Source organism: Chamaea fasciata, unplaced genomic scaffold (assembly GCF_029207755.1).
Source record: "Chamaea fasciata isolate MVZ Bird 193981 ecotype frontalis unplaced genomic scaffold, bChaFas1.0.hap1 SCAF_1, whole genome shotgun sequence".
NCBI lineage: Eukaryota > Metazoa > Chordata > Aves > Passeriformes > Sylviidae > Chamaea > Chamaea fasciata.
Window position 1 is genome coordinate 115,751,521 of NW_027094086.1, and position 15,614 is coordinate 115,767,134.

Below are 15,614 nucleotides of genomic sequence, written 5' to 3' on the forward strand. Positions count from 1 at the left end.
GAGGCATCCATAGCACTTGCCACTTCAGTTGAGGTTTTGTCTCTTAAGGTAGTCAAAGCAGGACATACCTAAAGCTCCTGCCTTTTCTTTGTTGCAAATGTGGTGCTGGCACCTTGCAATCGCTTTGGGTGCTGCTGCAAAGGATCTCAGCTCCCCAAGGCAGGAGACAAGTTGTAATGTTGTGCAGCTGGCAGTGTTTTTGTCCCTTCCTGGCTGTAGGTCTACGCTCCAGCCTCATTCCCATTGATGATCCAGTATAAAAGCAAACTGCTTTGCACCCATTCACACTGGGACTGCACATGCTGGCATTTTCCTCTTGCAGTTAACTACTTAAACCACAGCTCGTTGCCTTTATAATCACTGGGAAACCTAAAATCATACTGCATTGCTACTTTTTTTTTTTTTTGTTTTCTTCTTTGAACAGCTACATACAGTATCAAAAAATTAAGGACTGTGGGGTTTTTTTGTGCTTGTATCATGAAATACTTCCATTTAGGTACTTAAGGGTATGGAAAGGGATTTTTTTAATATATATTCTATAGGAGCAAACAATACAAATAAAATCGGTTATAGATTTTGTGTTTCAAGATATTTTATTTCTTATAGGAAAATTAGAAGCAGAAATGTTTGAAAAGAAAAGAGCTAAAAAGGCCTTGGGAGGAAAACTGATGCTGCCTTAGATAACTAGAGGTCACTAGATGACTAAAAAAGTTATTTTGTGTTCAGAAAATGGCAAAATTTAAGTAGAAGTTTTTCCTGGTTCAGCCACCAAATTAACAGAGCAACTAGAAATAAAAACACAACTTGGAACAAAATTATAAAAGAGGATTCAAATACTAATAAATATAAATTAGAAGTAAGAAGTATGGAAAATTTATAGGGAAAGCCAGAAACAGGAAATGAAAAATCTGTGGTTGGCAAGGCAAAGGACAATAAAAAGGTTTTGGTGGATTAATAGCAAAAGTCCTAATCATACAAGCCACTAGATGGAGATAGTAAGATTGTTACGAGTGATTTGAAAGCACCGTAAGTGGTAAAAAAAATATTTTATCCTATATTTTGAAAAATGCAGTCTCCATGTAATCAGTGTGCTAAGGCACTTTCCAAAAGGCCTGGAGGAAAGAGAGAAAGATGTAAAGCAGCAGCTGTTTGGACTAAAGACTACTTAAAATCAATAGTCCTGGACAATTTTCACATAAGAGTCCTAAATGATCTGTTGAGGAAATCTTCAGTTCTTTGATGCACCTTGTTGAAGGAAAAAAAGAGCCACCCAACAACTCAAACCCAAACAAGCAACAAAATACCCCACCAAACAACCCACCATGCCTCAAAAAAAAAAAAAAAAAACAACCAAAAACAAACCAAGCAACAAACCCCAAACAAAATCGAAACATTCCCACCTTAAAACAGAGGCTGATACCTTTTCAGTAATTGCTTTGTTATCATTTTAAACAAAATTAAGTGATCTCTAATTAATTAGTAATGTTATAAATTGTTATTTTAATTTAATCAAACACAGTTAAAACAGGCAGAATAAGTAGATGATTTTACTATATACTGTCTAGTTTTTTACTTGAGACTTATAAGTTGATTGATAAAAATGATTGTAGAGATAATAGAAGTGCATAGTTTTGGCCAATTGATGGTGTAATCAGAAATGCAAAGTTGATCCATTCATAAATGAACAGACGCATCCTGTAAATCAGAGTGCAAAAAAGAAAAAAAAAGTCTAAGTGGGAAATTTTTTACAACATCTGGTTTTATAAATTTAAATTTTTAATTTGTGAGGATACAATGTCTGGATTTGGTGATGTGTCTACAAGGTATGTTGCAAAATTTTAGAGAGTGTTGGAAAGATGGACAGAAAAAGTGAAACAGATTAATCATTCACCTCACAAGAGGTAGTGATGATTTCTCTTCTTGTGATATGCTCAAACCCCCCATGTTAGAGAAATTGTACTTATAGTAGCACAGAAATGAAAGGGGAAGAGGGAGAAAGGAAGGATTACGCATGTTGGACATTGTGTTGTCATCAATTCCAGTTTTCATTTTTGAGTGAAAAAAAATTACATTTTTGTGTGTGGGTGTGTTTGAAAATATATTTGACGTGCATTCAGACAAGCTTCTCGGTCTTGTCATTTGCATTTAAAACCATATTTCTATTTAAGTTTGTTAGCAATATTCATAGTCAAAGAAGCTTCTCTACCAGTTGTGTATTCATTCATATTTATTAACTTAAATCTTGTCCCATGCTTAGGAGCAGAAGCAGGAGTGGGCATTTAATAAAACAATTAGCAGCAACAGTGCCTAAAATGTGGGTTTGGTTTTATGTTGGCTGCATTCTGCTTCTTTGTTTAATAACTATCCATGTCTATGGAAAGGAAATTCAGAAGAATATGACCTTTCAGTTGCTACATGTTATCTGTGTTCAAACTGCAAAATACCAGAAGTACTAGCTTTAAGCTTAGAAAAACACATATTGTTCTATTTATATTTCTTAAGCTGTGTATGTAGAAAATCCCAGTTGCTTAAAAAGAGCAGTGCTCTAAGTACTGTTACTGAACTGATAAAGTCTGCTTGGCAAAGCTTTGTAAAGGCTCTCAGAATCAAAAGTGAGCCTGTTTACCTCCTGTAAACGCTTTTATAGGAGGTTCTGGTTAGCTATTTCCAATAGAAAAAGGAGCAGTTGATCAGATAGCAGCTAAACTAATGAAAAGCATCATGGAAGTGACAGGAAGATTAATTAAGTTCCTCCAGTTGTATTCACGTGTTGTGGTACAGAGTTCCTTCGGGTACTGCTGCAGTTAAATGGTATTCATGGTGACAAATATCACACATTTCTAGAAGTGACACTTCACAGTCAAGGGTAAAAAACACATTTGGTAGTTTTAGCCCGTGAAGAATGTTCAAAACCATAGATGAGCCTCTGTGGTTGTTTAAAATACACAAATGTAACTTGCTCCTTCCCTACTTATCCTTTAGTGTAACCTCAGGAAGATTAGTAATGAATCACAAAATCTGCATTATTGTGTAGTATGTCTTAAACTGCTCCAGATGGCTTCAAAATAAAAACAAACCAAAGTTCTAGCTGATGTACTTAGTATATTTGATTTGAGGCACAAAAATATGTGTGTTTGGAAACATTTTCAATTACTTTTGGAGATTTACAAAAATGTGGCTTGTTTGCTGTTCTTTTTTTCTGCACTGTGGTCACTAGTAGGAATGAAATAATTTCAATACATAAATTTCTGAATTATGTGGAAATTCTAGACCCACTTTACTTGCAAGAATGTTTTAGTTTTGGGAATGCATTTGATGAATTAATAGGCCAAGTGTGATTTGGATTGCTTCTCCCATTTTACTTTCAGAAATGAATGTTTGCTCAATAAATATTTGTTCTTAATAGCTGTCTCTGTACAGTAGACAAAAATTATTTTAGGAAAATCTAGAAACCTCTGAGATGTATGCGATCTTTTAGCCTACTACATGTGATGCATAGACTTAAAATGTTGTGTCACTGGTGTATTTGTTGTCTATTATTACACTTCTGCCAGCAAAGAGTTCCTCAATCTGCTTCTGCATTTGCAAGAGATGAACTGTGGTCAGCCTCACTAACTGACGTTCATCAAAGCCAACTGGTAAGAGTTTGGGTATAAATCTAATGTTAGTTGCCTCCTGGGAGAGTTCAAGACTGGAAGACGGTTTTCCAGGAATCCTAGGGAATTAACTGGGTGCATTAATATTAATATTAAATATTAATTAGTGTCTGCAACAGAGTTGCCTGTGAGTGGCTTTAATACTTATTATGGAGGCATTGTGTAAGTCAGTGGATAGATAAAAATCAGTAGAAAGCACAGAACAGAGGAGCTAGTTCATGAAGTGGCCCTCTGGCTCTAGACCAGGTCAGGTGTGGGGAACAACCTGTATTTTTCCCAGGTCTCAAGAAATGTGTAAGGTATGTGCTGTACTTCTGGGCCATGTGTGCTGTCTGCTTTTTATTTATTCCAAGGAGGTGATGTCTTGTGGGTTGATCTGCATTTTGAAAATCTACTCTTTGTGGCAAAGCTTTTACCAAGGTGAGAAAGGGCAGAAGGACTCAAGGCGGAGATGCTATTATGAAAACAAGAAACTGGCTGTGGGAAGAGGATTTCAGGGAGTAGAAGTTGCTTCTATTTTTAGAAATAAGGATGAGGGCTAGCTGGTTTAGGGGAAGGTATTTTTTTTTCTTGTTATGTTTACGCTATTGTTGAATCACAAGGGTTTGGGGATTTTGGTTTTATAAGTGAGCCATGCATGAAATATGATAATTTTGCAGTTGACCAGTATCTGTAGCAAAGTTAAATGCTGGATTGCTTGTGCCAGCTTGTTGGTGATTGGGAGTTTGCTCCATGGACTGACATCATGGACTAATTTGCTCACTCATTCTGCATGATCCTGCATGCCCAGGCTGGGTCTGCTCAAATCTCCAGGCACACAGAAGTGTTTGCTGCTCCTGACTGTACTTCCCTACAGCTGTTTTCAGCAGAATCCTCAATGCTTGCATTAAAACACCAGTCATTTGGGATTCCAATTACTAAACTAAACCTTGCTTTCACTGACAGTCACAGTATCCCACTCAGGGAATAAGATCTATTTTTTGTTCCTTGCTTGAAACCCTACTTCTTTTTGCAGCTTATTAGTGTTGTATGTGTGTAAGTGAAAGCGGAGTTTGTCATGGAGTATGTGAATTTGGGTTTTGAAAGCTTTCCAGTGATTTTCCCTCCTACCTTGCATTTTTGTAGTTGAAAGGAAAAGAAATTAAAGTTCTTTTTTTAGTATTTTTTGGTTACTTTAATTTTCATTGACTCTCAGAACACAAATAAGATGCTATAAGGAGAGAGGTTGTCCTTCTTGTTTTACATCCTAAAGGGCCAAAAAAAAGATGCAGAACCAATTAGGGGAGAACATGTCAGTCAGAGCATGTGGCACTTTGGTGTTTACATTTCCTGTGGATCTGACCTGCCATCAGACACCACCAAAGTGGTGCAGGTATTGTAACACAACAGCCATTTCAAGAGGGGGTGTTTAAAGGCAGCATGGTCTTTGCCTCAGCACTAAGAGCACATCTACACGGACATGAGCCTTCTGTACCCATATCGTGAGTCAGGAGGCATATTGGCTCGGTGGAACGCTGAGACCAGAGTTAGCCTACATCTTGCAGAGTTTGACTCCTGGCAGAATAACCCCAAGCCTTTTTTTCTGTGATAGGGCAAACGCAGCTTAACAGGCAAATGCTGTGCCTGGGTGCAGACTGTCTTAAAGGACGTCACGCAGTGCTTCTGCAAAAGCACTTCAGAGCTGGAAAAGGAGCTGAAGGATTTCACAGAGAATTGATTCTCTGAGCTTTTACCCTCCATGAAGGGAGAGGAGGGAATGCTTGTGCTGCAGAAGGCTCCTGATAGTAGCTTATACCTACTGCTCAGAGAACATTAGGGTTTTTCAGCTGAGATATTTTAAACCAGTCTTTGAGGATGGTATTTTCCCCTATAGTGAGGTGTCCTTCCCTGTATTGTAGAAGCGAATAAGCATTGTAATGATGAAATAAAGGAAAGGAATGTGCCGTGAATACCCTCTGTTACTTGCTGTCCACACTGTGCAGTTGAAACATAGGCCATGCTGTCTAGACGGTTTCTTTTTTCTTTTTTTTCCTCCAGGAATCTTTAGACAGCATTTCTTCACTGTGATTTAAAATTTGCTTAACTTACATCGTTGGTCAGTTTGACCCACACGAGAAGTTTTGATCTTCCACCCTTGTGCACTGTGGCCTCAAAGTGCACTCCTGCACTGTGTGCTTTTCAGTTGTGAAGCAAAGGTAATTTTGGAGTTTGTGTGTACCATGGATCTCTCGTTTCAGGGCTTGCCTCTGGCTAGGGGCAGTTGAAATAAGAAAGGGCACTGAGAAAGGCTAGGTATCAAAAGTGAATAGCTGTGGGACTGCCGGTGAGGGACAGGACTGAAATTGGTGCCCCAGTTCCCCGTCAGTGTTTAATCTCAGTAACATTCATCCAGGTAGCACGAAACTTCGTGAGGGCAATGCTGCAGAGGGCTCTTGCTGAGAGATGCATAGCAGCACTGTACACCAGGGCTCTTACCTCTGCTGCTGCAGCAAGTGGAGCGTTCCTTGGCTGCTGTGCCGCTGTGATAATTTTGCCCAAAGTGATTGGACCTTATGAAATAGTACTTATTGTGTAGTGGTTTTACAAATAAGAAGTGGAGCTTTAAATGAATTATACCTGTCATCCTCTTTCCTGTAGAATGAAAGCATTCATCCCATTACATCCTATTATAATGAAATAAACACTTCAGCATACTGTCCATTATTTTATACCTTTATTTAGTATAAGTGTGTTATCACTGATACATGCCAGACTGACAGCAGGAAACCAATGTCCTCTATTGATTCAGAGAAGAGACATATGTGCATAAATACAGACCGTATTGTCTTCACCACACTGCCGCACTGGTGTGTCGTCGGATCCATACCGAGGCACTACATGTACATGGTGGACAGTATTTTGGTGCCTCTTTGGTCTTTCTTCCTCTAAGAGGCTGCTACTAGTTCATATAGCAACAGGGATTGTGTGGGGACGTATTTGCAGCAAACTTAGGACCACTCCATTTGCCACAGAACAACGGAATACCTACCAGCTGCTAATGACTTATCAACCTGGGCCAGAAAACAACTAGAGACCTGGAGGGTGAAAGGTTGTAAACTCCATTACAGATCCTCGTTGTCATATATCTCCTGTCCTCACGCTTTGTTATTCAGGGGAAGAAATTGTAGTTTAAAAAATAAACTGTATTTCAGCTGTATTGAAATTGAACTACCTCTTTGACAGTTGCTTTTTAAAAATAGAAACAGACTTGTCTTTATCCACCATTTGGATTGAAATTGTTTATTGAAGTAGAACTATTGATTTAAAAAAAAAAAAAGTCTTAGGGGTACATGATCTTGCAAAGTGCCAGGCATCTTTATCTTCTATTGAAGTAGGGGTACTGAGGCACTTAAAGCTTCTCCTGGAGCTTGCCCTTCAAAGAAAAATACACTAACAATGTACGCTTTGTCTTTCCCATCTATTATGTAATTGAGCATGTTATGTCACTAAACGCATTTACTGCCAAGGGAAAAAAAAAAAAAAAAAAGCCTGTACAATTTTAGAAGGGCTTATTTTTATTTTTTTTTTGTCCAAACCAGAGTTAGGTTAACCAGGATATAAGAGCATGTCGTTGCCAGCCCGTTAAAGCAAAGATCTGTTTGTAGTACTCTTAGTCCTGATGTCACAGGCACAGCAAGGACATCAGAAGGAGGAGTCAGATTACAGTAAGAATGGGCAGTGCAGCATGCAGCCGGAGTAAACGCTAAATCAGACAGGGATTGTATCAGGGATAAGACTGCCTGCAAAGCGCTCATCCTGAGGAGGCACACGGCTCTCTCACGCTTCTCGTGCTGGGAAATTTCCACATAATGTAGAATGAAAAAGCTCTGTTTTACATGTCAGCCCTGTGCAGGAGCTAATGCTGAATACACAGCGGTGGGATCCTGACTGCATGATTAATGAGAAACATAATGTATTTTGGTAAGTGTTAACCGTGATGTAATTCTGCTTCTGCTCACATTATCAATAGGAGTGATTATTACAGATTTTGGATTCAAGAACATTTTGTGCTGGCACGCACCTAAAACTGACAACTGGGGAATCCTGCCGGCTGTGCAGTTTGAAAGGATTCCATTGTCTGGGAAATTTTCTGTTTGAGTGGGCTACTGCGTAGTTCTAGCGGTTTGAAAAACAAGCTAGATAAGATGAACTCGTGCTAGGTTTCTTTTAAATGAACTTGCGTTTCCTCTGCCGTGAGGGGATGAGAAATGCTTGTGAGGCATGGGAAGTTTCAGACGAACTTAAGGTAATGGACGAACTGCTGCTGCACTGTTAGTGCTGGGGAGGCACAGGGAACCTCAGTATTTCATTCAGCTTTTAGTTTGAAGAATTCAAATGTACAGAGGCGAAACAATGTTTTATTTGCAGTGCTGCAACTGCCGACGGCTCTGCATTGTGCACATCACCGGTGTGGAGTTGGCTCCTAGGAAGCCACAAAATACATATTATTTTAAGCCTTTAGAGGTCTTGGAGCTGTTAAATATTTGGGCAGAGTTTAGTTTTGTTGCTTGATGGAAATCTTCCTTCGGCTTACAGCTGAGCTGGCTGCATACCCCAAAAACATGCTGGAGTGTAGAGCTATGTCTAAGCAATGTAGCGCTGCAGTACTGGGCTGGGATGTATGATTGTAATATAATGCTGCCAGTTAATGCTGCGAAACAGCAAAGAAAAATAAAATAGAGAATTTGGTGATGTGATAGAAAAATGCTGTTCTTGACTGCTTGAAATCTCATCTAGTCTCACTGTTAATTTATAGCAGCATAATACTTAGAATGAACAGAGAGCAGGGAGCTGGAGGATTTCTGGGAGATTCAGCAGCTTTCTCAGTTTCATTAAATATTGAATCAGGAGTTCACTTCAATCTTTAAGGGAAGAACTTTTGTAATATTCTCAGCCCTGTCAAAAAAGTACTGTGCCTTGTGCCATGCTAAGCACTATATTCTTATTTTCATAAAATTAAAGACTGTGTGTATGTATGTGTGATTTCTCTTTAACAGTGAAACACATCAATTATGAAAGCTGATAGATTTACATATAAACTGTCCTAGCAGAAAAAAATAATACAAATTGTTTGACTTGTCAGAGCTGTTCAGCGTCCCTTTCAAAGATAAATTTTCAGTGTTTTAGCTTTACTGCATTTTCAAAAGACTGAGGAAGTAGGCATTATGGTTTTAGGTTTGAGTAATTTGGATTAAGTCTCTTCACCATTAAAAAAGCCAGGTTAATTTGCTGTTCATTTCTTTCTGGTATTTTTCTGTCTTTAACAGCATTACAGGCGCAAGATGGGTTGGAGTCTGTTTGGTTTTTTGTTTTGTTTTTAAAAATCCTTTTTTTTTTTTGTGTGGGATTAGAAGTTGCAGTTTCCTGAAGTTATAGAGTTAGAGTATTAGGTACATGTTAGCTGCATGGTATTTAATTTTCAATTTTTTTTCCTGTCTATAATTTTCAGAAACACATAATGGTGATCAAACTTTTTTTGGTGTTACTTTGAAAAAAACATTGCTGTATATCATATGCTTATTTGTTTTCTGATGCAACACAAGTTTTTAAATGAAAAAAACTGTGTTGTGCTTTCTCTCTGCTCTGTAGGAAATTTCACTTCTGAAAGCAGAGCTGAAAGTTTCTGCTAGGCAGGTTCCATGTCTTCTGTGTTCAGTCTGAAGTTTCCTTCAATATTAAATTTTACGTGAATGTTCTTGTTCCTGTCTTTTGCATAAGAAAGCATGAGCTGGGGGATAATGTTTACCTGTGGTTATTCTGGGTATTTTCTGGCTATTCTAAGTCCTTTCTTGCACTGTCAGTGAGAGGCCAGAACATCTGTAATCTCACCTGTCCCTGTTACTGCACAAAGCAGTATTGCACTGAGCCAGATGAAAGCTTGACTGCGTACATCGTGCACCTACTTTGATTTCAAATTGCTGCAGCCGTCACATCGACAATATTGAAATTTTATTTTTTCTAAGGAGAAATAAAAAAGATACAATTCTTTATATACTAATAAAAAATTCTGTAGTGTTTTTTGGGGTTTTGAGTTTTGTTGTTTTTTTTTTTTTTTTTAATCCATGCATGCAATTACTGGGCCACATAGGTACAGAAAAGGAAGAAAGAGAAAGCATTTCTATATGTTTGTATGCATCTTGTTTGCTTTTCTGGGCCTTCTTGTCTAATTGCTGCTGATGTAAGGTGGCATACTGGGAATGCGTATGTGCAGCATTTAGGTTGAAATAAATACTGAAAATGATTACCATGGAAAGTAAGACCTAACCTTCTGACAGTATTGCTGTTATAGAGCAAGTGTTAATGGGTGAAGGATAGTTTAACTCTCAGAGAGAGAAGTTGCTAAATTCAGGATTTTTTCGTCTTGTTTCTCTCTTTCTTTAAAGCTGTAGCCTCCAAGAAGGTACTCTACCTTTATCTTACATCCTACTATATATATTTTACTATTTGAGCTGAGCCTTCAAATAATTAAACTCATTGTAACCCTTCTAAATTCATGAACCTTTCTTTTACATTGCAACTGAATTGTGATGTAGTTAAGAACTGCTAATTTTCACTCACCGTGCTGTGCTTTTGAGTTTGTTGTTTGGTCACCGTGGATACATTTGTTACTTATTGTATTGATTTTGCATTCATCATTTCAAGTTGAATAGGGATATGGAATTGTAATAATAACAGTAATAAAAATCCTACAAAATGATGTAGTGTGTTTATAGAGTAAGCCAAAAGCCAATGAAAATAATAAATTTCTGTTAAGTGTTATCATACGGAGACGTTTTGCACTTAGGAACGTACATACGTACCTCAGAGCAACTTTTGCCGGTATTTATCGCCAAGTTAATAATTTAGCATAAGATAGAAGTCAGCTGTGACCATTCTCAGCAGTTCCGAGAGGAGGAATGGTGGGTGGCTCTCAGTGCCACAGCGCTCTGATGAGGAGGGGGATCCTCCCCTAGTCTTGCTCACTGTGAGGGGTCTGCTGTGGCTGAGGGTCACAGCTGCCGCTCTACCCTAAAAGGCCCCACTGGCCACTGTCACCTTGGCTTGGCCACCTCGCCATGACTGCACCTTCCTGGGCCTAGCAGCGCGGGCGGCCGCAGGAGTTGGCTTGTCCTGGAGCACACCTCTGGGGCTGGGGTGTCCGGACTGGTTGGATGTGCTCGTGGCCAGGGGAAGGGGCAGAGCTGCTGCTGAGTCCTGCACCGCTCCACGCACCGCCAGCCGGGGGAAACGCCGCAGTGATATTGCAGTTCTGGGACAGTGAGCATGGGCCCTGAGGAACAGAGAACAAAACCAGTCCTTCACCCACGCACCAAGAAAGATCACTGCCCCCATACATTGGCCTTACTGAAGGAGCACAACTCCAAAAAACTCGAAAATTAAAATTTACAAAGGAAAAGGAGAGGGAAAAAGAAAAATTTTGTACCTTTCTTTTTTCTTTATTTCCCCCCTTCCCTCCCTGTCTCCTTCTCCTCCTCTATTCCTAAGTTTTAAGTAACTTCTGTTCTCAATGTTTCACATTATACAGGAAATTAATATATTGGCATGGAAATTACTATATACAACATTAAGGGAAACCAACAAATAATTTTTGCCTGAAAATGCTGTAACATTTCTGTTTGTTTGGTGGCTGTTTTAAATTTCACTGGGTTTTTTTCAGTCAATGCTGCAGAATGTAGTAGTTCATCTGCATGCATGCTACTATTCTGAATATCACTTTTTATTTCTGGAACATTTTCTTTAAGAGATTCATGCTGAATGAGTCACGGAATAAAAAGAATACACCCCCTCCCCCCCCCCCCCCCCCCCCAAAAATCTCATCATCACCTCTTTAAAGAAAACACATTTTACAAGCCAACTGACCAACTGCTGAAACACGGTTTGTTTTGTTTTTTGTTTCAATGATAATATTTGGTTGTTACTGGTTTGGTTTTAGGAGGTTACAGTTCCTTCTAGGTTAGACACTGTGGAGGCCTTTAGTATAATTTCTGTTTTAATTTAAGTCAGGATGAATCGGTGTTGATAAGGCTGTTCTTTTAAAATTTTTTGAGAAGCACAGATACTGGATTACTAACTGTGTTTTCTCACCAGACATCTGCAATAAGAAAGTGTAGTTAATATATAATGGATGCTGTGTGTGACAGAAGAATTCAGCTGAGCAAGCCAATGTATAGGATCTTGAAAACTGCAGGAACCTGATGTTTATATTTGGAACATTTCAGCCTCCTGGGCAGTCAAGTTCGTATCTTGAAGCACTGAATAATCATTAATGCATGTATACATAATAACAATAAAAAAATCCTGTTTGAATTTACAGAAAGTGCTCTGTGCTAGATTGCACCCTTTTAGTTTCTGTTACAGAAACTGTTCACTTCAAATGCCTCTAAATATATCCAGTATGTTGCCTTAAATGAAAGGTCCTTTTTCCATTTCACTGACAAAAAAAAAAAAAAAAAAAAAAAAAAAAAAAAAAAAAAAAAAAAAAAAAATCACTCCAAGTGTAACTTTTCTTGTGGGTGACAGAATTGCTCCAAAGCCAAATTTGGAATCAGTGTCTTCCTGCTTCATTAGAGAAGATTAGATCACAGTTGCTTGAGCTGAAGGTCCTTTAACAAAGTGTGTGTGCACTCACGTGCTCATGTGAATGTGGGTCTGTGCATATTTTAACTGGGATGATTGTAGAATCTAATCCTACATTCCCTCTCAACAAATGTCTTCCTTCTGTTAAGAAATTAAATCAAGAAACCAGATTTTTAAAATTTTCATTGTGATATCATATGTCTGTTTTCCTTTTTTTTCCTAAAAGGCAACATATAAATTTTTACAAAATATTTTAAAATAATGAGAGCCTTTGGCTCTATTAGAGTGATATGGCTGGTACGTCTCTGTGCCTGTGTGCAAATATCCTTCCATGTTATTTTGATTTTGTTTCATGAGCTAGTGGCAATTCTAGAAATTCTTGCAATTACAAAAATGTTAATCGGGTTACAGGAAAACCTTTAAAGATTTTGCCTCTCATTGCACTAAAGGAGATGGTGATATTTGAAAAAGGGAAAACATATTTGGACTGGGAAACGGAAATATTTCAATTTGCCATTAGATCATGAAAAGTTCTTGAAATACAATAGAGGTCATCAGGGCTTCAGTTTTTAAAAAGGAGATATTACATGTAATATACTGCAAAGATTAGTTTTGCAGCTGAAATTGCATAGATGATTGGTAACATTCAGAGAAAATGCAGCAAAAGAGAGAAATACCAAAGCTTGAAGTGGCTGAGATTGCACTTGAATTAAATTGCTGGGGATGAAAGTGGGAAGAAGCCTCCCTCTGTTGTAGGACTAAGTCATTATATGGCAAAACCACATTCTGTAGGTCAGTCTGTATGCTCAGTTATTTTAGCCAGACTTCTTTGGGAAATCTGCTTAGGGGTGAAAAATCTAATACATGAAGCTGCATTACTGACTCATATGCTCATATGCTTAGACCTTCTTGCTCATTTTGTTGACCACCTCCTTCAGCTCATCAGTCTCACACTCTCCATCGTGTTCCTCTTAGACAATTTTTTTTTTCTGTGTACATTTGCACCATAAAGAGTTGCTGCAATCTTAAGCGTGGTATGACAGCTTAAAGTGGTTGGCAAGGGTCTGGATCAAATGTAAAATGTGAAAATGCAACCGTAATTTCAGATTGGAATTGTAAGGGAGGCTCTTATGAAAGTTCAATTACTGTACACACTTGCCTCTTGTTAACATCTGTGATAATACAGATCTGTCTCTTTTGATGCTCAGAATAATATCCATTTCAAATTTCTTCAGGACTGAAAAAATGGTAAGACATCCTGAGTCCTTATCTGGTGTTTAAAGAGAAGTATTTTTTCTCCCCTGGTGTTTTTTTCTCTTTTTTTCCTTATTTTCCTCCCCCACCATCTATTTTAAAAAGATGGGATTAGATCAATCTATTTATTTTTTTATACTTCTGCTAGCTGGCTGAACCAGTTGTTTGGAAATCATGAGAAATTCTTTCATCACTACGGGATAAGGTCCTGGCTCTTTTACCAAGCCAACTAATTTACTCTGTTTTGTAGTCCCTGCAGGTTTCAGAATTTAAAACCATAATGTACCACTTGCTTTTCAAGTAAAGCTTGAAAAACTCCTGGGGTTTGATAATGTATAGTATCTTCATCTCTGAAGCAGTTACAGGAGATACGAAAATGACATTGACCGTGAGTGTCTGCAACTCTGGGCATGGCTGTTTGAAATTTTAGCATATGCTTAGGGTCTCAAAGGGCTTTGGCTCATACTGGTAATTTTTATACTCTGTGTTGTTTATATGTTCTCTTTATTACAATGCAAACCAACAGTCTCTTTCCCAACTCTCTCTGTCAGAAAACAAGATAGAACCTAAAAAGCAGGTTTATGCTAGAAAACCCTCTCTGAATATTAAAACTTCTTTCTTGAGAACAAAAGAAAAAAGCTAGGCTTGATTTTGAGTATTACTTCATAGTGGTTTTCTTATTTATTTACTTTTATGCTGTAATTGAAAAAGCAGATGGACAATTCATTCAAATGAAAGCCATGAAAATTTTCTCAGCTTCTTTTGTTCTTGTTGACCTTGTTTACTCAGTCTGTTTACTATGGAGTGTAGTAAGTTATGAAGATAGAGGGAGATAATGGCTGTGTTTTCCAATGTTGTTACCCATCATTGCACTAGGATCAATAGTGAGCGAAAAAAACCCCAAACAAACAAACCCAGAAAACCAAGTCAAAAAACGCAGAACCTTGACCAGATCTGCAGCTGTGAATGCAAAAGGAAGGAGCAGGTGGAGAGGAAGGCAGTCTTGGCACTGCAAGGAATATCAGTGCTCTTTTTGCTAAGCCAAGTCATTTTTCAGTAGTGACCTGAGGGTCTACTGTCTCTATAGTGCAATGTTTAGCAAATTAGGTTTTGTTTGCTGGTATTTACCTGTGATAGCAAATCCACTCACCTCCTGTCAAAACCTGCAATGTAACAGGTGCATTCAGTTTGCCAGATATGTGACTATTATAGCAAGCACACTGTTTCTCTGTTTTTCTATTATTACTGGTAAGTTATGCTGCTGTAAGCAGCAAATTTGTCAACAGTGGAAGTTGCATGGCTTGTCTGCTTTTAGGTGACATAGAAAAAAGTAGTAACTTTGCAGACATACGTATAGCTTTACATAATCTCCTATTTAACTTTGCAATTCCTGTGTTTGTAAAGGACAAATTCTAACAAGCCATACAGGCCATAAAAAGTTGTGTTTGCATATGTAAGGATGTATTTAAGTCCTTTTGCCTTTTGTCTCCTTCTGACTGAGGGCATGGTAGCCACATGAACATGGGTACTATAAAGCCACTGAACTGTGTTATTTCTAGTACCCTTAAATGATTTTAGCTCAAGACATGATGTAATCATTTACAAACATTTGTCTCGCCAATACTGACCACAGCCTGTCTGCCTTGTAAAACTGGTTGTTTGGTCCTCCTTTCCACATGCACTGCTAGGGCTGTTGCAACAGCCTCTGAATTACACATTTAGATTCTTAGGCTTAAATCTTAGTAGCCCTGAGTACTTGGAAATTGCATTGGTCTGCATTGGGTGGTTTTTCTTTCCCCATTATTTCTTCATTAAGGAAGGTTTCAAAATAACAACTCTTTTTTTTCAATTGGGTTGGGGTAAAAAATTTCATTATATTTATAAATTCCTACTGGTTTTCCCTTTTTCTTTTTTTTTTTTTTCTCCCAATCCTTTTCAGTATTTTTGTAGAACATAAAATATGTATTCTTACATAGGTGTAGCTGACAAACCTACTCAATGCTAATTAGCAGCCCATCCATATGAGCATTTAGCTCTACACGTTCTAACAATGTGTGCAATGAAAACATGCAGGTTTTCAAGGTTGAA

The 15,614-nt window shown here is 38.2% G+C and overlaps 1 protein-coding gene across 7 annotated transcripts in view; it reads left to right on the top strand.

Moving 5' to 3' along the window:
- The window catches only part of ZNF385D (zinc finger protein 385D), a 413,504-nt gene that overhangs the window by 245,171 nt on the left and 152,719 nt on the right, over nt 1–15,614 (top strand). The window contains exon 1 of one of the 7 annotated variants that reach the window (XM_066194610.1): nt 7,419–7,616. The exons of the other annotated variants lie outside the window; for them this stretch is intronic. Within the exon in view, the coding sequence (XP_066050707.1) occupies nt 7,595–7,616 (22 nt within the window). The 5' untranslated portion in view covers nt 7,419–7,594. Of the gene's footprint in view, nt 1–7,418; nt 7,617–15,614 lie in introns of those variants that run through there. 7 annotated transcript variants of the gene reach the window in all.